The sequence below is a fragment of the Globicephala melas genome, chromosome 2, assembly GCF_963455315.2.
Source record: "Globicephala melas chromosome 2, mGloMel1.2, whole genome shotgun sequence".
In the NCBI taxonomy this organism is placed as follows: domain Eukaryota; kingdom Metazoa; phylum Chordata; class Mammalia; order Artiodactyla; family Delphinidae; genus Globicephala; species Globicephala melas.
The window spans coordinates 69,414,583-69,435,184 of record NC_083315.2 but is presented as its reverse complement, the minus strand read 5'-3'; the positions used below and the strand labels follow the sequence as shown (position 1 = coordinate 69,435,184).

The window sequence follows — 20,602 nt, the reverse complement described above, 5'->3', positions numbered from 1 at the left end:
TGTTCAAGATTATACTTCCGAAATATCTTGGCTGTGTGTGGGGAATGAAAACTAGAAGATGAGCTTCAGTGTGCATAGTATTACATTTAAAAGAGGCAGAAAGTCCAGGGGACTTCCCTGGTGGTGCAGTGGTTAAGAACCTGCTTGCCAATGCAGGGGACACGGGTTCGAGCCCTGGTCTGGGAAGATCCTACATGCCATGGAGCAACTAAGTCCATGCACCACAACTTTTGAGCCTGCACTCTAGAGCCCACGAGCCACAACTACTGAGTCTGCGCACCTAGAGCCGGTGCTCTACAACAAGAGAAGCCACCACAATGAGAAGCCCACGCACCGCAATGAAGAGTAACCCCCGCTTGCCGCAACTGGAGAAAGCCTGTGCACAGCAACGAAGACCTAATGCAGCCAAAAAATAAATAAATAAATAAAAGGCAGAAAGTCCAAACCACTTTGTTAGCATGAGTAACTTCTAGCTAACAATTATAGCCCCCAAAGGAGACTAGAAATCTTGGTAAGCTATCCCTCAAAAAATTAGCTCAGTGTGCTGCCAGGGAAATGGTAGGCGTTATTAGGAAGAGAACTAAAGAAAGATAAAAATAAACTTCCCTCTATACAAAACCAAGGTTTGTCTTTGTTTGTGTTACTGTGCATTCTTTGCATCCCTAAGAAATATGGGGTGACCAAATGAGATGAAGAACTGGTGACCAAATGAGATGAAAGCTTAAATGAAGACATGTAAAATGAAAAAAAAAATCTTCAGCTTTTAAAGACAGAGGGAGTATTGTCAAACCCTATCAGGCGATGAGAAGAACATATAGACTTGTTCACCAGTTCTTAGGATCCTGTATTGGATAGAGAGCACCTTTTCAAATTAGAAATGAATTTAGCTTAATTATTGGGTTGCTCTTATCAATAGTAAATAAATAAAATTTGTTAACACTAGAGGTAGTAGAAATTTAAAAAAGGGTCTAGGGCTTCCCTGGTGGCGCAGTGGTTGAGAGTCCGCCTGCCGATGCAGGGGGCACAGGTTCGTGCCCTGGTCCAGGAAGATCCCACATGCCGCAGAGCGGCTGGGCCCGTGAGCCATGGCAGCTGAGCCTGCGTGTCCGGAGACTGTGCTCCGCAGCGGGAGAGGCCACAGCAGTGAGAGGCCCGCATACCGCAAAAAAAAATAAGGGGTCTAGAAGGTTTTCTTGTGTTTTTTTTAAATTAAAACTTCTTATTTTAAGATAATTGTAGGAGTCTCATGCAGTTGTAAGCATAATACAAAGGAATCCCTTGTACCCTTTACCCAGTTTCCCCAAGTGGTAACGTCATGCAAGTATAGTACAGTGTCACAACCAGATATTGACATTGATACAATCCACCCAGCTTGTTCACATTTCCCCAGTTTTACTTGTACCCATTTATGAGTGTGTATATTTAGTCCTATGCAATTTTATTACCACCAGTCAAGATACAGAACAGTTCCATCACCACCAAGGTACCTCACATTGCCCTTTTATAGCCACACCTGCCTCACTTCTGCTACCCCTCTTCCTATCTCATAAGATTTTTGATAAATTATTAGATTAATATATTTTATAATAACCTGTCAAGGGGATCCAGGAATATTTGGGGGAGTGTATCCTTAACTTTTATAAAATTATTTTATTTTTTAATTTATTTTTTCAGCATTCCAGTTTACTGTTTTTATTGTAATGGAGTAATGACCCCTTTAAAAATCAGTGTCCATTGATGGACAGGAAATACCTATTACAATGAAACTAAAATATTTGAATGTTACAAATGAAAAATAAAATTAAATATACAGTCTCTGTCTGAATAGGAATTGCTTTATGCTCTCTTAGAACTTTGCATCTATTTCTTTTTAATTAATTATATGGAACTATAATAACCATATAAAGTTATTTTAAAATGTTTTATTTATCAGATTAATACATGTACTTTTTTGTTTTTGTCTTCCCATGAACTTTATATTAAAAATCAAATAGTCGTATGGCTTTTAATGAAAATCAGTAATCCAGTGTTTACCCCTTCCCATCACCAAGTCTCACTCCCACTGGGCACCTGCTTTAAAATTTTCAGTCTTTTTCTTGTATTTACTCCCGTATTTCTAAGTAATAAATAATATACACTCTTATTGCCCTCCCCTTCTTAGCAAGTCAAATGTTTGGTTTCATCAGTATCCATTATTTATTGTGTTAAGTAAATATTTATTATTGAACCATTTAGTATACTACTATTATGTTTGTTTGGTTTTTTACATTTTAGTTTGGCTGCATCGGGTCTTAGTTGCGGCACGTGGGATCTTTCATTGCAGCATGCTGGATCTTTTGTTGCGGTGCGCGGGCTTCTCTCTAGTTGTGGCGTGCGGGCTTCTCTCTAGTTCTGGCATGCGGGTTTTCTCTTCTCTAGTTGTGGCGTATGGGTTTTTTCTCTTCTCTAGTGTGGTGCGCAGGCTCCAGGGCACGTGGACTCTGTAGTTTGCGGCATGCAGGCTCTCTAGTTGAGGCGCGTGAGCTCAGTAGTTGTGGCGCACGGGCTTAGTTGCCCCACAGCATGTGGGATCTTAGTTCCCCGACCAGGGATCAAACCCGCGTCCCCTGCACTGGAAGGCGGATTCTTTACCATTGGACCACCAGGGAAGTCCCCTGTTATGTTTTCTTATACAACTTATGTTTTTTTCCAGGATTTAATATCATTAAGTACCTCACTGTTTTTGGTTTGTTGTTATTAATTCTTTCAGACTCTCCAACAGATCTATAAATTTCCTCACAATATAGTCAAACACATGGTAATCCTTAAATGTAGTTCCCTTCCTTCCTTCCTTCCATCCTTCCTTCCTTCCTTCCTTCCTTCCTTCCTTCCTTCCTTCCTTCCTTCCTTCCTTCCTTCCTTCCTTCCCTCCCTCCCTCCCTCCCTCCCTTCTTTCCATCCCCCTAACTATCCTGTGGGGATTGATGGCGTGAATCTCTTTTACCATGATCACATAAAATGCTATTTTATGACCAGGACCATGATCCAGTAGTACAGTCCTTTTATTCATAGGTGTTTACTGTTTTACCTTTTTTTTAAATATAATGTGCATATGATAAAGTGCATAAAGTACACCAATCTTAAGTGTACAACACAGTTTCTACATGTGTATATAGCCATATAACTACCATCCAGCTCAAGATAATAGAACACTTCCAGCACCCACAAGGTTCCCTCATGCTTCTCTCCACTCAGTCACCTCCTCCCAGACATGACCACTTTTCTGACTTCTGTCACCTTTGATTCATAGATGTTTAAAATGTGCTAACTGAGCGTTTTAAGTCTGATAGAATGTATCATACATTTAAGTACAAGGCTTCCAAGGGATTGGTTATATCCAGAACTCCTGATTTGTCGGCTAGCCCTGTTTTAGGTAGCAGCTATGCATGGATGAGACTGAAGGCTGAGAATACTCCAGAGCAGTTAGGCATTTTTTAAGAAAGGTGGGGACTGGATTGTTTTCTTACTTTTCCCCTAAACTCTTGGTAAATCTGTATCCTTTATCTGTATCTTAGAAGAAAGAGGAATCCACACTCTGTTCTAGTAAGTTTGAAGACTGTTAGGTAATTGAGACAGCTTATAACTAGTGACAAATCAAGCTCAAGTAAGAATGGAGATGAGAAATGGCAGCCTTGGCAGTGTTATGATTCTGCCCATTGAGGAAAGCAGTGTTCATTCACTCATTTATTGACCAGAATATTTATTGAGGGAGCACTGTGACATAAACACTGTTATTAGGATACAATGGTGAGCAAAAGAGATACAGCCCCTTGCCCTCAGGATGCGTGCAGTCCAGTGGAGGAAACAAATGTTAATCAAATCATCACACGCACTGGGAGGTAGGATGTGAGCAGGGAATGTTTGAGGTAAATGCCAAAAGGCAGTAAGGTGGGAATGGGGTGCAGAGGACAGAGTGTGGCCATGAGATGAGGCTGGAGAAGTCAATCTGGCTTAGATATCCTAAGGGATGTGTGTGCGAATTCCACCATTTTTTATGGTTAGTCTAACAGTGTAGATAGTATCTTTTGTTCTTTTGGCCGCCCCACGCAGCATGTGGGATCTTAGTTCCCCGACCAGGGAACAAACCTGTGCACAGTGGAAGCACGGAGCCTTAACCACTGGACTGCCAGGGAAGCCCCTAGATACTATCTTTTGATAGAGAAGTTTTCTTTGTGTGCTTTTTAGAGTTACTATAGGATAGTAGTTAAGTAAGAGACTTAGGAAGGGAGGTGAGGTCTAGAATATAAAAATGAAGGTAATTCCTCATGTTTCCTGAAAAGTGCTTAGGTTTGTTTTGTTTTGTTTTGTTTTAAAATATTTATTTATGTATTTATTTTATTTGGTTGTACTGGGTCTTAGTTGCACCACATGGACTCCTTAGTTTCGGCAGGCAGGCTCCTTAGCTCCAGGGCTCCTTAGTTGTGGCACATGGGCTCCTTAGTTGTGGCATGCGAACTCTTAGTTGCGGCATGCATGTGGGATCTAGTTCCCTGACAAGGGATCGAACCTGGGCCCCCGGCATTGGGAGCGCAGAGTCTTATCCACTGTGCCCCCAGGGAAGTCCCTGCTTAGGTTTTTTCCTTTCCCCCATTCCTATGAACTTGACCCATATTATTCCCTGTTTTAGAGGTGAGAAAAGCTCTGCCACAACCGTTCTGTGTGGAGGGCCAATTTCTTAGATCTCCTGATTCCTAAGCTAACTCCACTATTCACTTTTTTCTTGAGAATCTGACATCACCTCTTTCTCTTTAGTACAGAATGTTTACCTCTGGGGAAAAGAACTAAATTATAAAGGGCTACATAGCCCTTTAGTTTTTAGGGGAGAGGGGATGGTAGAGCTTTATTGTTTACTTTAGATGATCTTTGCCTTCTGCTTATACATAGGCCTTGGTAAGGGTTTTCTCTGTGAACCAGTTCCACCAATGAATCCCTATAAGGTTGGGACTGAATTATTTACATGTTTAGTATGCTGTTTAGCCTATTGTGAGATGTATGCTGGCACAGAGCAGTACTGACAAACACCAAGGCTCTAAACCTGAGCCCTGTTGAATAATTATGTCTAGTGGAAGTGTCATTTGCTTATGTGAAATGAAACAGGTCAAGCCTCATAATCTTACTCTGAGAATAGCAGCCTGTGAGGACCATAAAACTATTCATGAGGTGCAGGTTATAAACACTGAGGGACTGGAAGATGCTACACTTTTGCTCTTCTGTCCTTAGGTGACACATGGTCAGATGAGCCCTGTTGAATTGGATCCATCTTCTCAAATTGGCACTCTTAGTCTGTCTTTATCTGATCCCCATTGGAGATATAAGCTGAGAGGTATGGTACTTGAGGAGATGACACAGTTCCTTTGTTGCAGTAATTAATGTAATAAATTAAGGAAGAGACCCAAAGGAAAGTTGATTGTTTCTTGTTAGAGCCCCAGTTGGAAATTCAGTTGATTAGTGAGCTCTAATGTGGCAGCTGGAGAGGGAGATGCCTGTTCTTCCAGCTGGGTAAGCTCAGAGTCACCACGGATGGTTTACATGTTGTACTAGCCTCACCTGAGGTTGACTGAGTATGTGATTTCAGGGTAGCATCTGGAATTCAGGGAAGATGGTATAGTTTGGTTTTCTCTCAACTTTGTTTTATCCCACTGCTTTACTGACAATTCCCTGGGGCATCAAACCCTGTGAACCTCACACAATTTAGTTTTGAAGGCCTGTCGGGGGGGGTCAACAACCTACTGGACTGGAACAGTTGGCAAAAGAGATAGTCCAGATGTTAAAACCATGAGCTTTGAGATTGGTACCTTGGCCCTGAGGGGTTTTTGAAGCAAGATGGAGTCTTTTTGTCAGTCACTATAGTGTAGGATTTTATGAGCCACATCTGAAGGTAGGGGTAGCCTAAATGGAAAACCAGAGTAAGTGAAAACCACTGAGTAATTGAAAGAAGAAAGGATTGCCATTTTCTTTCGTAGAACTCAAATGGATATCAGTACTACCTGTAATTTAATTCGTAAAAATTTTTTTAATATTTATTTTTCCTTTATTTTTAAAATACTTTAGGTCTTTATACAGTGTATAACCATGAAGCAGGCCTCTTTAACTTGAGACCCTAGAACATTGTGAGAATATTTGGGTCATTTTATACTTTTGAGTTGTCATATTTTTCAGATTTGGATCCTCATAATATGCTTAGAACCATGATGGATTCTCCCTCCATTTTATAATAAGAAAATTAATATTTAATGAAGCAACTTGGCTAACATCCTGGCTAGGGTCATTGGAAACCTGAGTCCAGAAATCACATCTCTTTTTTTTTTTTTTAGAAATCACATCTCTTGATTCTCAGCTCAGTTATCTGTCTTCTACACCATGCTGCCTTCCTAAAATTGAGTGTAGCATATTTTTCTTTGTCCATACAGCTTTCGGTGAGGACTAGCTAGCCAGACGGATCACCCGCACACCCAAATGTGTGTGACCTGTGTGGTCGCAAGCAGAGTGTACTCACTCAAACACAACTGTCACTTGCTCAGACCAAAGCCTGTAAGAAGATTGATCCAAAAACTGTAACAAGAGGGGAGGACAGATAAATTTACACTGGGAGAGCATTGGACAGTTTGCTACTTAGGCCAGATTAGCTATAAGTAATTGGCAGTTAAAGAGATCCTTTCTCTTTGATGCCCTGTAGGATGGATACAGAGCTCTATCTGGGCAGAAGGAGAAGTATTCTTCATATTGTGTTTGGACATAAGTAGGGTCAGTTGTTGCTTATGTCCTCTGGGCAGGGGCAGAGACCTCGCGTGAAGACGCTTTTTCTCATTCTTAGTCTGGAAGAGAGGCCTTGCTCATTACTGAGGTAGGGAAGTGGTGTAATCTATGGCATATACCCTAGTAAAAAGCAATTAATGACCTGAAATGTATGATTACAAACCAGCCTGTGGGCTGGGAGTCTGAGAGATGGAGTTGGGTTCCAGAGAGGAAACTGGAATTTGAACTTTCATTGTTATAGATACAGGGTATGAGGAGTGATTGTCATGGCCTATCTTGGTCCCTTAGCTATATCCACGCAGAGAAGAGTTCTCAGTGATCAGGTGCAGAACAAAGCAGAAATGGCACTGGCAAGTAATTCCAGAGTTTGGTGAATCATGGTCCTAAATAGCGAAGTGTAGTACAATTAGACAGAAGAAGAGAGAAGAAAATATATCCAGAAGCTCCTGCAAGTTGAAAGTACTTTGTGGTCTCTGTAAGTTATTGGTTCTCCTGATTCTGCACTTTCTCTGCCGTGGAAGCAAGAGGTCAGTGCTTTTCATTTCCAGCTACCATGTTAGTTACCCTACCTCCTGGGGTTAAACATCTCTGCCGTGACCTGTCAGAGAATTTGATTATTAGCTGTATAAAGCCAGGGATGTGGTAGGGAGCAGATGGAAAGTGGTCTGGCTGCTGTAGCCAGGCTGATTAAAGAATCCTAGGCAATTTTTCAGTATATCTTTGGAAAGGTACCACCAAAGTTACTATGAAACCTGCTGGGTTTGGTAAACTGAATTTCTGAGAAGTCACCTGGTTGAAAAGTGGTACTTACTTAACTCACTCAGAAATTAGAGGACAGTGGCTCTCTATAGAACATCAGGACCACTAAATATCAGTCCTCAGGATATGTTTTCTTTGTTTGCATCCTGGTCATTCAGAAATTCTGGGTAGTTTTCTAGTAGGGAAAGCACTTTTAAAAAAAATTATTTATTTATTTTTGGCTGCATTGGGTCTTCATTGCTGCACGCGGGCCTTCTCCAGTTGCAGCGAGCAGGGGCTACTTTTCGTTGCGGTGTGCAGGCTTCTCATTGCGGTGGCTTCTCTTGTTGTGGAGCATGGGCTCTAGGTGCGCGGCCTCAGTAGTTGCGGCTCACGGGCTGTAGAGCGCAGGCTCAGTAATTGTGGCGCATGGGCTTAGTTGCTCCACGGCATGTGGGATCTTCCCGGGACCAGGGCTTGAACGTTGGCAGGCGGATCCTTAACCACTGCACCACCAGGGAAGCCCAGGGAATGCACTTTTTGATAGGTACATTAACAGAATTTCAGATTTGAAAAAGACCCTGGGCATGTCCAGACTACTCCCTGTCACACATAGAAGAATTCTGTAATTTGCTTGACAGGTGATTATGGTTTTTCTGGTCACTACTTTCAGTGATAAAGATATGGCTTCATTAAGCATTGTGGGTCATTGTTGGGAATTCCAGGGTATTACATTTTTTCCTGAGTTAAACATCTGTCTTTCTGTAACTTCTACTTACTGGTCCATTTTATATCCTCAGCATCACAGAATAAGTTTCTCTCTTCCACATTGCAACCATCATATATTTGAAGCTAACCAGCCTGTCTCCCTTCAGCTAACTCCTTTCCAGATTAAAGAATACCAGTTTCTAAGACCTTTCCTCTTACGAAATGGCTTTTTGGTGTTTTACTATACTCTAGGATATCCGTCCACTTAATGAATATCTCACTTAAGATGTGGAACTTGAAAATGAGCACAGAGCATCAGATGTTCTTTTCATCTCCAGCTCTCTTTTAAGAAGAAGCACAATTTTAAAAACATGTTAACAGCAATATTTCTTTTTTTTTTTGCATCTTTATTGGAGTATAATTGCTTTACAATGGTGTGTTAGTTTCTGCTTTATAACAATATTTCTTGCTTACTAGAAAAAACAAAACAATTCGCCATGACATATGGAATTGGGACAAAAGGAATTTGAGGAAGTGTCTTTCCTTACTGATGTTAAGGCTGAACGTTCTAGGTTCAGCATTATTACAAGCATTGATTTTGCCTCCTATCTTTTCCAGGATTATCTGCATTGAGTTTACTCTTAAGATTACAAAAATCATTTGGTATTTCTGTTTACAAGAATTATTCAACTTTATGCTACACTGAACTTATTTTAATGCTTCAGATAGTTTTTAACAAGGTGGATATATATATGTTCTTACATAACTGAAAATCTGTTGTTTTTACACGTGACAAACAACTTGACTCAGTGAAAGACTCTTGAAAAATAACCTTTTCTCTTCAAAATTCTTTGTAGATTTTTCATTCTCTTTTAACATTTAATATTGCAGAGCAGTCTGAGGTTGGCCTAAGTTTTGTCCTTTGTAATTCAAATATTTTGTTAGGATGTCTGCAAGTTTGGCTTTTTTTAAATTGATTTTGCTGAAAAGGTAGTGAACTTTTTCAAGATCTTTTTCAGCTCAAGGTGTTATTCATATATTATGCCTTGATGGGTTGCTTTTTTCCCGTTTGTTCTAGTCTCTTCAGTTTTGCTTTGAGTATTATTAAATACTTTCTCTGTCTTTCAATTTCCCTCATTGTTTTCTTTTTGCTGTCCTTTGCCTTTGCCTTCTGGAACAGTATCTCAGGTTTTCTTGTAATTTACAGATTCATTTTCCACAGTTTTAGTTCTGTGCTTTTTTGATTTCTGTATGAATTTTAATTGCATTTTTCATTTCCTTGCATCTTCCTTTTTTAAAAAATAAAATCAGATTCTTTTGTCTAAGTTCATATCTTTCCATTTCAGCCTAGTATCTTCTTAATGCTATGTCTTCTTTACTGTCATATTTTGTTTATCCTGCTCCATACGACAGGTCAGCCAGTGCAGAACTGTCAGGAGCTCTCAGTGAGCACAAACACTTTTATGTACCTTATATTCTTGCCTTTATATACCTTTCCAGAGTCTCTCTTCCATTAGCATCCTATTTTCTAGAGGAAGGGTTTTTGTTTATTTGTTTTTTGGAGGAAGGTCTTTTGAAAGTTTTATTGAATAAACAAACATGGGATTGCTCTAATGGTTACATTACATACTGATGATAGTGCAGCTCAAGAGGAAAGTGGGTAAGTGTTAGATGAATGTGGGTTATGCTCTAAGCCTCACCACAATTGCAGAGGTGACAAATGATGATGTTGGGAAGAACTATGCTTTAATAATCCTTTGTAGTGCAGATTCAGTTGGCATTCCCATTTCTAGAAATGCCTTTGTCCCTCATAATAGAATTATTTTCAGTATCATGTTCCACTGCCTTATACACTCTCACTTGCTGCTGTATTCCCAGCACCTAGTTTAGTGCCTGGTACTTAGTAGGCAATTAATACACGTTTTTTTGAATGAATTAGTGTATAGTATAGAGAATTCCAAACATTTTACTAAAAATTTCTTCAGAATTCTAGATCATTATCAGAGGTATCATTTCTTTAATTTTTTCAGAGATTATGTTGCCTTTACCTTGTGGGTGGCATTTTTTCATAGTTCTTTTTTTTTTTAATTTATGTATTTATGGCTGCATTGGGTCTTTGTTGCTGCGTGCGGGCTTTCTCTAGTTGTGGTGAGCAGGGGCTACTCCTCATTGCAGTGCGCGGGCTTCTCATTGCGGTGTCTTCTCTTGTTGCCAAGCACGGGCTCTAGGTGCACAGTCTTCAGTAGCTGTTGCACACGGGCTTAGTAGTTGTGGCTCGCAGGTTCTAGAGCACAGGCTTAGTAGTTGTGGCGTATGGGCTTAGTTGCTCCGCGGCATGTGGGATCTTCCCGGACCAGTGCTCGAACCCATGTCCCCTGCGTTGACAGGTGGATTCTTAACCTCTGTGCCACCGGGGGTGCCCCATAGTTCTTATGTCATGTTTTCCCCCACACACAGTTTTTGCTCATCGTTTTATGAAGTAAGATCTATGTGGACTCAACGTCAGCAATGGTTGGTTGTTGGCACTAAGCTCTCTACTTGGGTAAAGGATGTATTTTCTTCTCAGATCTATGGCTAAATGGCAGGTTAATGTGCTGGCATTATTAATGCACTGAATTTCTCTCTTACATCCCAGTTGCTCTCAAGCATTCACTTGGTATAAGCTCTGCTCTCCTAGGTGACATCTTCTCTTGAACTGCACCCTGGTTCTTTGACACTGCCTTGAGAGAGCAGGTGGAAAAGTACAATGTGTCTTATCTCTGTTAAGAGATATCTATGGCATTTACCTGTTAGATATTTACTTTGTAGGATTCATTGTGCCACCTCTGTTTTACCCTTTCTGCTCTGTCATCTTATGAGAGTTATTTTCTATATGCATATAGAAAGATGGTAAACGGGAGTGAGCAAGAACAGAAATCTTTGGTTTCATCATAAAGTAATAGCTGGGGTCTTCCTGGTGGCACAGTGGTTGAGAGTCCGCCTGCCGATGCAGGGGACACGGGTTCGTGCCCCGGTCCGGGAAGATCCCACATGCCGCGGAGCGGCTGGGCCCGTGAGCCATGGCCGCTGAGCCTGCGCATCCGGAGCCTGTGCTCCACAAAGGGAGAGGCCGCAACAGTGAGAGGCCCGCGTACAGCAAAAAATAAAAACAAAATAAAGTAATAGCTGGATGGTGTATGTTGGCTGCCAGGTTTTCTAGATGGTACACTCCCAAGGAGAGGTATAAATTGCCTTTTTTACCACCCACCCCATGCCACCCCCTTTTTTAGCTGTCTCTGTTCCATGTGGTGAGGCCCTGGTGTTTATCAGTATAGTGCCATCAGTCTTATAGTATTAGAATGTAGAGACTTCTCCCACATTCTAACATGAGGTTTTTTAGTACTGTTCAGTTATTGATAGGGTAATATTTTTTCTGTGTGTGTGTGTGTGTGTGTGTGTGTGTCTCTTCCTGGGTATTTTAGTGGGTAGTGAGAAAGACTACATCGAATTCTGCTATTTAGACATAATTTGAAACCTGGAGTTTAATAAGGCTGGCTTAACTGAACTGAAGCTAATTGGTTAAGTCCTCTCTGAGGATTGTCTCCTCTAATTGCAGGTTTTGCCCCTATCTTGATATTGTATTTTTCCCCAGTTCTGTTTGCTTTTCTCTTTTACTTACCCACAATTAGACACCACCACCCCCAGCAGTAGAATGACAAGGAATCTATATTATTTTTAGTAGGGATAGGCCCTGTTAGTAGAGGGATTTAGCCTTTGCTAGACTATGTTCTGAATCTCTGATAGTTCAAGAAGAAGCAAGGAGAAAAGAGGTATGAGTAAAGTTGTGCTAGAGGATGTGCCAGGGCCTGTATTGATTGAGGGAGTATTGCCGCCTGGCAGTGGTAGTAGAAATAAGTCTCTTGGGAATGGGAAACTAACTCTAGAGGATTCCTAGTTAAGACCGCCGAATTTCCGGGCAATTGCAAATACTGTACTCTCCCCTGTGGAGATAGAGTGGGAATTAGCTTTTCCCTTGGTCCAATGTGACTTGGTTAGAAATACAACTGAACCTGTTTGTCTTGTCTATTGTGGTGTGATAGCCACCTAGGAAGGGTCTGTTTTTTGTGGGAGTTTATTTCAGCCTCTTTGCCTGTATTGTTTCCTTTAACAGCTCTTTAAATTTTCTTTTTCCAGCAATGATGTTGTCCACTGGGCATATACTGACCAATGTGGCAGGTCTGAGAACATAGCTGAAGCTGAAAATAGGAAAGCTGGGGGCAAGGAAGAGCCTTGAATCTTGAGGTGGGACGTTGACTCTAAGATGTCCTTGAGCAGTGGAGCCTCCGGAGGGAAAGGAGTGGATGCAAACCCGGTTGAGACATACGACAGTGGGGATGAATGGGACATTGGAGTAGGGAATCTCATCATTGACCTGGACGCCGATCTGGAAAAGGACCAGCAGAAACTGGAAATGTCAGGCTCAAAGGAGGTGGGGATACCAGCTCCCAATGCTGTGGCTACACTACCAGACAACATCAAGTTTGTGACCCCAGTGCCAGGTCCTCAAGGGAAGGAAGGCAAATCAAAATCTAAAAGGAATAAGAGTGGCAAAGACACTAGCAAACCCACTCCAGGGACGTCCCTGTTCACTCCAAGTGAGGGGGCAGCTAGCAAGAAAGAGGTGCAGGGACGCTCAGGAGATGGTGCCAATGCAGGAAGCCTGGTTGCTGCTATTGCTCCCAAGGGCTCAGAGAAGGCGGCTAAGGCATCCCGCAGTGTAGCCGGCTCCAAAAAGGAGAAGGAGAACAGCTCATCTAAGAGCAAGAAGGAGAGAAGCGAAGGAGTGGGGACTTGTTCAGAAAAGGATCCTGGGGTCCTCCAGCCAGTTCCCTTGGGAGGACGTGGTGGTCAGTATGATGGAAGCACAGGGGTGGATCCAGGAGCTGTGGAGCCACTTGGGAGTATAGCTATTGAGCCTGGGGCAGCGCTCAACCCTTTGGGAGCTAAACCGGAGCCAGAGGAAGGGGAGAATGAGTGTCGCCCGCTAAAGAAAGTCAAGTCTGAAAAGGTAAGAGGTGGCCAGATCTGGCTGCCCACTGCCAGTCAGAACTGCCCTGGACTAACCGCCAAATGCTATGTGCACTCTGTGGGAGCCTCATTAGTTTGTGGGTAATGACCAATTACAAGGTCAGAGCAGCTGGTAATGATAACGTGGTTTTGTTCCAAATTAGGGGATTCCCTACAGATTCATTAACAGCAGGCCTGGACATTTTGGAGAAGAGTGTCTGTTGTTGGGGGTAGCTGCCTGGTAGAATGAATTTTCCGTAAGTCAAGAACCTCCAGCCTTGTCCTTGTCCCACCTCAGATACTTGTTACTAGAGGCTGGCATCAACCTTTATATGGTTCCCAGCTTGATTGACATTTCATCCTTAGAGTCATTGGTAAACTTAACAAGTTGATAAGCTTAATAGGCTTTCAATTGAGTGCTGTTTTTAATGGGATAAATGGTGCTGCTGGGTCTCTGGAAGAGAAAAGGGTTAAGTAACTTTCATTACATGATATCTACCAAATGTTCTGTTGGTGACTGCCAAAGAGCAAAAGGTCACAGTTTGGGGCAGGTAAACAGTGGAGCAGGAGGTACTGAGGTACTTAATCAGGTCTTATGGATTAGCGTAGTGGCTATGAAAGTTTGGCCTTGAAAGAGATTCTTTGGCCACTAAAGTATAGTTCTTGGCTGGGTATCTCCCTCAACTATTGGGAATCAAGGTCTCCTGGTGGTTTAATAGCTGCCAAATGGTGTAATGATACCTTGCCTTCTGCTTGACTTGGAAGGACAGGTGCCTGCAGCCCCACAAGGGGTTCTCCTCCTTTGGGAAGATGGTCTTAGTTCATGTCTCAGTAAATGGAGTTTGCAGGCCTAGACCAGAGTGGGTGTGAATCTAGGGTCAGCTCAGGCTGCCTTAAACTTCTGCAGCTTACAGTTTCCTGCAAAGCGGCTGGCCTGGTAATGTGCTGTTCACTGGCTCTTGATTTTCCGCTCTGTGTTCTGCTCACCCTATGCTTTCAGCTGATCCCAGCAGATGCAGTATAAATTGATTTCTCTGTAATTGCATCAGCTGCAGGAGGGAATACCTCTTTCCATATGTAAGTGTTAATAGAGGCAGGATGTGTATGTTTGGGTGGTGGTGTCCTCTCAGTGCTAGGTTACGCTTTCTTTGCTGTAGGTGTTTTGGTCCTTGCCTCTGGCACATCTGTGACTCTCAGCAACATCTGGGCTTCCCTGGTAACAGGGCTGTGAATTTTCTTCCACTAATAACACAATGGTTTATTCCCTTTTACCAGTGGCAGCTGCCAGAGAGTCTGCCTATGTTTAGGTGGCAGATGCTACAGTCCACCTCAGCAGAGTCAAGTTCCAGCTGGTTACTGGCATGGTGCATCCTGTGCTGGCTGTGATTTACCATTTTCTCTGGGGTGCAGATGGATAATACTGTTTTAAAGAGGCTTAGGAGTACCAGGAGTTCTTGCTTCTATTCCAGGCCCATTAGACTATTCCCTACATCTGGCTCCAGTAAACTCTTGCCGTATATCCGTGTTCATAATCTTTGTTCTTCCTGTGCTGAAAAGTGGCCACTTCTGAGGGTGGCCTTCAGTTTCCTTTCTGTTTAGAACTCTTGACTCATGTTGCAATCTTCTAAGCCCAGTAGTGGTCTGTGGATGAAAGGATTAATGATGCTTATCTTCATATTGGATTTAAGTCTAAATGTCCTTGAGAGTCTCCAACAGAGAAGCAATGGAACCCTTTTTCTTACAGGTTCAGGGACTGGTTGGGTGGCTGCCCTTCAGATTATAATTGGGCTGAAAGATGCAGTATATTCAGCTAAGAATACACCTTGGTGCCAGGGAGGTTTGCTTCTTAATAATATAGCTGTGTTATATGCCTTGTCACCCCAAAAGACTGAGATTGGGGCAGTGGAATGGGAGAGAAAAGGGAAAGAGACTGTGCTTCTGTTTTTGGAGGAAAGGTAAAATTGCTGAGAAGTACTCTTAGAAGAGGAAATTTGCTGTGCAGTTTGATGTCACTCTAAGCAAGTACCTGCTTTCTCATTTCTTTTCCCTGTTCCCTCAACCCTCTTGAACAGTCTGGTTCTGTGGGGTGCCATTCTAAAGCATTTGGCCATTGAAATAAATAATTATGTAAATAAATATTTGGAAGTTGCTAGGAGATGAAAACACTGTGCAGAGAGACAGCGTTTCTGGAATGGGAGGAGGGAAAGATGCAAAAGGGAACGCAGGCTAGGAATCTCGGAGTGGAGCAGCTTTTGAGAAACAAGGATCCCAGGGTGTTGGACATAAGAGGTGTTTGAGTCGGTGTTTGATGATTAATACTATAACTCATAAGCTAAGTCTTTAAAAACTTCCTTAAGATTTTTGTCTCTGAGATATGGGCTTGCCTATGGCTTAACTGGTTTGGAATGTTTCTTCCATGTGGGGGACAACCAACAGAACCAAAACAACAAAACAGATGTTTTGATATAATCTAGGAATTACATACTCTGAGCTGGAAGCTGTCATGAAGAGGGAAAACTCATAAAATTTGGAAAGTGTCTTAGCTGGAGTCTCCTTACCCATACCCACTCCTGTAACCCCTTGGAAACAAGAGAGAGAAGACAAGTGGAGTTTGTGGTGTAGGACAGAATTGTCACATGTCTCCAACTAGCTAATGAAGGAGATTTGAATATTCTAATTCTCTACCTCAGGACCTCCTCTCTCATCAAGGTGGGTATCTCAGTCTATGGCTGAGCGAATTTCAGTCAGCCAAGAATGTGGATTTCCCTTCATGGGATCCCACTTTTGCTCCACCACACCTCTTTCTGGCAGGCTTCACTGTGCTGTTTCCCAGAGTTCTAGGAGAGACCTAGAGAATCTTAGCAACTACTGCTGCCCTGAATTGTCATTGAACACTCTTGCCTCATACTTCCTGCCAGCTGAAGAGATGGGGGAGGGAATGTTGAGGAATAAACAAGACAGAGCCTTCCAGCTCCTGTCTGTTCCTTGTCTTTGGTTTGATTGATAGGTTGTTGAGTTAGGGATGGAAGGGGAGGTAGGATGAGGGAGAGTGCCTGTCTGAATGTCCCCAGCTTAGTGCTCACGTTACCACTCTGACAGGCAAGAAAAAAGAATTTACAAACCACAGAAGGCAGTGATCTATCTGTGTTGACTCTGAGTTGGGGCTTAAACCAGGAGTTTAAGGTGAGACTCCTTTTTTTTCCAGATCGTATAAAGTAAAGCTCTAGTGGCTAAAGGATCTAGAAGTTTGCAGCCAGAAGCTCTCCTTGTCTCTTCAGCTGCTGCTTTTGATCTTGGAAGGTAGAAACACTGCACTGTGCTTTCCCCATGTTTGTGTCTCAGCTTCTGCTGCTCTCAGAATGCTGCATACACATATTTACCACTTCCCCCATTAGTTTAGGAGACAAAACTAAAGTGTGCTCTTCGCTCTTTCCCCTTCCGATCGTGTTTGCTATCATATCCTGTGTTCTAAGAGCATCTTCCTTTGCCCTTGATTTTGTTTCTTGCCCTAGTTTATGCCTTCCATCTCATTTCTCTCGTGTTGCAATCCCTCATTGCTCAACCAAGGTCAGGTCTCTTTTATTCCTTCTGATCCAGGGCTTTCTCTCTTAACACCTTCCTCCTTCACAAGCTGTTCTTTCTCAGCTAGTGATGAAATAGCAGTTAGCCTTGCTTCCTGAAGCCAAATGCCCTCAGGCATTTTCCTTCTTGGAAAAAATTAAAAGAAGTTGATATTTATGTGGGACAGAGATGCATTCTCTAACTACAACGAAGTCTGAGCTTAATTTATTTTTTCTTCAGCAGCTCTGTTTTCCATCCGGGTGTTGTAATTCAAGGAGGGCCCTGAGAAAGATTATCTTGTCCAATCTCCTCACTTTATAGAAGAGGGAACTGAGACCAGGGAGGTCATGTGACTTACCTAGACTCTCACAGGTAGTCAGTGGCAAAGCCAGGTTTTTGTTTACCAAGTTCTTCTGGCATATTGTTACTCTGGGATTCTTAACAAATCCTTCATTGTTATGAAGGATTCTATTTTCCCACTTAAAGACTACCTCAGAAACATTGGATGTAAATGCCTAGGTGCTCTTAAGACTGCTTTCATTTGTTTTCTATACCGATTTTAATATTGTAGGCACTCAGTAAACAAAGGATCTTTGAGTTTCACTTTCTTTGGTAAGGTGATGATGTTTACAAAGAACAACCATTTATAGCTGGTGCTGAACCTCCCCTCTTATACATACAGACGGAAAGTTACTTTTTAAACTGCTACTTTGAGTTTGACTTCTTGAGAGAGTGTGTGTGTTCTGGAGTATTGCATTCAGTCAAATTTTCATTGTAATCATTGAGGCATTGCCAGTTCCCTCTTTATTTGGCAATTGCAGATATGAAAAAAAAAAAACCCTGCCCTTGTGCTTCTTGGATATATCACTAACAGGCAGACCGTAAATGTATTGTGGATATTAACTGTTTTGTAAGGAGATGATACTGTTAGATACCATTGTCATCTTTCATTCATTCTGTATATTAACTGAGTGCATTTTATATTCCGGGTATTGTGCTTAGTACTGGGTGTGCACTGGTGAACAGAACAGAGATGGTTGCTGCTCTTTGCTTACAGTTTACCATCTAGAGCAGAGTTCCTGAAATTGTGGTCCATAAAACCATGTGCATCATATCATCTGAATGTCAGAAATGCAGAGTCTTAGACCTTACCCCAGATCTGCTAAATAAGTTTTAGGGGTAGGGGCCCAGAAATCTGTACTTCCAGAAGACTCTCCAGATAATTGCTATATACTTTAATGTTTGTGAACTTTCTTTAACCATCATTAAGGGTGGACACTTCATAAGTTGGGCATTGGGAGCCACTTCCAACCTAAAACACCAGTCTTGTAAACTTAAACTGCACATGAGCTCTTATGCATAACTTAGTGATTAAGAGTATAAAGTCTGGAGCCAAACTACCGGGGTTTGTATCCCAGCTTTGACACTTATTAACGGAGTGATATTGAACAAATTACTTAACTGAGCTACCTCAGTTTTCTCATCTGCAAAATGAAGAAACAATAGTTCCTTAATAGGATTTTTGTGAAATTCAATTAGTTAATTCATATAAAACACTTAGAATGGTGTTTGGCACATACGGAGCATTTAGTGAATATTACAAAAGAAGAATAACATGATTTGAGTTGAAATATGTCTCAGTTTGCTGTAGGCAATAATGGGCTGAAATATAACAACATACCACCTATATCGGAAGCCCAGTATGAATAGATAAGTATGTTGGCTAAGACGTGCAGCACTGTTCTCAGGAGAAGTCCCAAACCTGGATTGGGAAGCTTGAATGCTGGTAATGTGTTCTAAAGGCCCTGATATTTATAGTGGGGTTTGATGAGGTAGAAACCAGAAATTGGCTTCAAAGGATATTGAAGTGGCCTGTTGAATTTCAGATTTCATATGAATTGAGTTTCCTTTTTGGCCATATCCCTGATATGGGGTTGAGTATGTTGGATAGATATTACTGTGGGTTTGCCAGCAGGTGCAATCTCATGTATGCTGGAAGAGCACTAAATGTTTCTGTTTCTGCACAAGAGTACATGGAAAATCTAAGTCCTAGTCCTTAATCTTCCTCCCCCAGCGTGAACTTGTATTTTTGCCATTTGTGTATAAGAGCTTTTACCAACAGAGCTCATCCAGGGAGGCAGCAGGGCTTGGGCTTTCAGGCTGGAGATGGCAGTAACATGCACAGCTGAGATCTTGCCACTGCTGGCTGTCTGAGCCCTCTCTGTGGTTTTCACTCTTCAGGCCATGCTTGAGTAACCCGCCTCCAGAGCTGCTGACAGGGCTGTGTTCAGAGGCCTTGGAAATTACACTGTTCATTTCCTTATCATCCCCTGACCTGCAGTGCAGAGCCTTCTGGTGCAGGAACAAGGCAGAAAAAAATCCAGACGGCTCCCAGCCAGCATGTGTCAAGGGCTACAAAGAAGGAAATTGGACTTGCTCACTTAAAAACGTTGGGGTTAGGCTTTGATTTTTGGTTCCTGCCGAGAGTTATTTGTGTGTGTGCGAATGTTCTATCTCAGTGTATATGTATAGAAATGAGTCTGTGCGTGGCAAAGCTGTAGAGGAGGAGCATCTGAAAGTAGAGAGCAGAGAGGAGATTGCTTTTCTCTTCATTTAATTTCCCAGTTGTGCCATTGGGATGGGCCTGGAAGGATTACCATCAGGAAAGTGCTAGACCATATTAATATTTTAAAGTATATTTCTCTAGGTACAGTTTAGTCACGGTTGAGACCACCCACCCGAGTAAGAAGCTTCCCAGGCTGGCTGAGGAGACATTTTTAACAAATCCTATTCTCTGAAGTTGTTCATCCTAGGTGACATTGACATAGTCAATATTTAAGCTTCCTAAGAAAGTATAGAGTTTGGGTCAGTCTTCAGTAAGAGGAATAGCTCTTTTGAGATGGAGAATAGTATGACAAAGGAAAGATAGGGATTCATAGCATTTTGTGATTTTTTACTTATGGAGCAAGATTCTCTTGTTTTCAGAGCCTGTCCTTGTGTTTTTAGTCTTATGAAACAAGCTACTTCTTTCTTCCCTTGGGCATTTCTCTTGCCTTAGGAGACCCAAAGGAAACACTTTTCAGACTGAAGAAGTAATATGTGTCTGGTAAGGTTCTTGAGCAGAGTTTACAATCATTCTGACCTTAATTTTCCTTTTTCTGGATTTCCACTGCTTTAATGTCATTTGTGACATTGGAGCCCTTGTGAAGTGGGGAAAAAAGAAGTCTTTTAGCTTTCAGAACCTGGAGATGTTTTTAAATCCTAAGTGTCTCTGTTGTTGGAAGTGCTCCGTAGAGAAGTGTTTTTACATGAGAAAGGTGACAGCTAAGGTGAGAGAGAATTACTTCCTTTTACCTTCTTATAAAGCTGTTATCCCTATACCAGCAACATCAGCATAGCATCTGGGAACTTGTTAGAAATTCAAGTATCAGGCCCCATCCCAGGCCCCCAAGTCAGAAACTCTAGGCTTAAGGCCCAGCAATTTATGTTTTACCGTTAACTCTCCCATTGATCATGATACACACTAAAGTTTGAGATCCACTGTTGTAGAGCACATTGTCCTCTTAATAGTGAAGATCAAATTCACCAAAAACTTGAAGGGCTAAAAAGTAACTCTGGACAGTAGGTATGATTTTTTTTTTTTAATTTCCTGAGTGATGTTCAGATATATCTTTTCTCTTTATGGGCAAACTGACAGGAACCTAAAATTGGAAGCAATCCTAAGGGTTTGGGACTTTGAAAGCAAAAGGGATAT

At 41.9% G+C, this 20,602-nt stretch overlaps 1 protein-coding gene across 7 annotated transcripts in view; it reads left to right on the top strand.

Moving 5' to 3' along the window:
* The window catches only part of ZNF609 (zinc finger protein 609), a 234,542-nt gene that overhangs the window by 18,488 nt on the left and 195,452 nt on the right, over nt 1-20,602 (top strand). For 6 of the 7 annotated variants that reach the window (XM_060294138.2, XM_060294137.2, XM_070044899.1 and 3 more), the window contains one exon: nt 12,415-13,288. The exons of the other annotated variant lie outside the window; for it this stretch is intronic. In XM_060294138.2, the coding sequence (XP_060150121.1) occupies nt 12,542-13,288 (747 nt within the window). In that variant the 5' untranslated portion in view covers nt 12,415-12,541. The remainder of the gene's footprint in view (nt 1-12,414; nt 13,289-20,602) is intronic. 7 annotated transcript variants of the gene reach the window in all.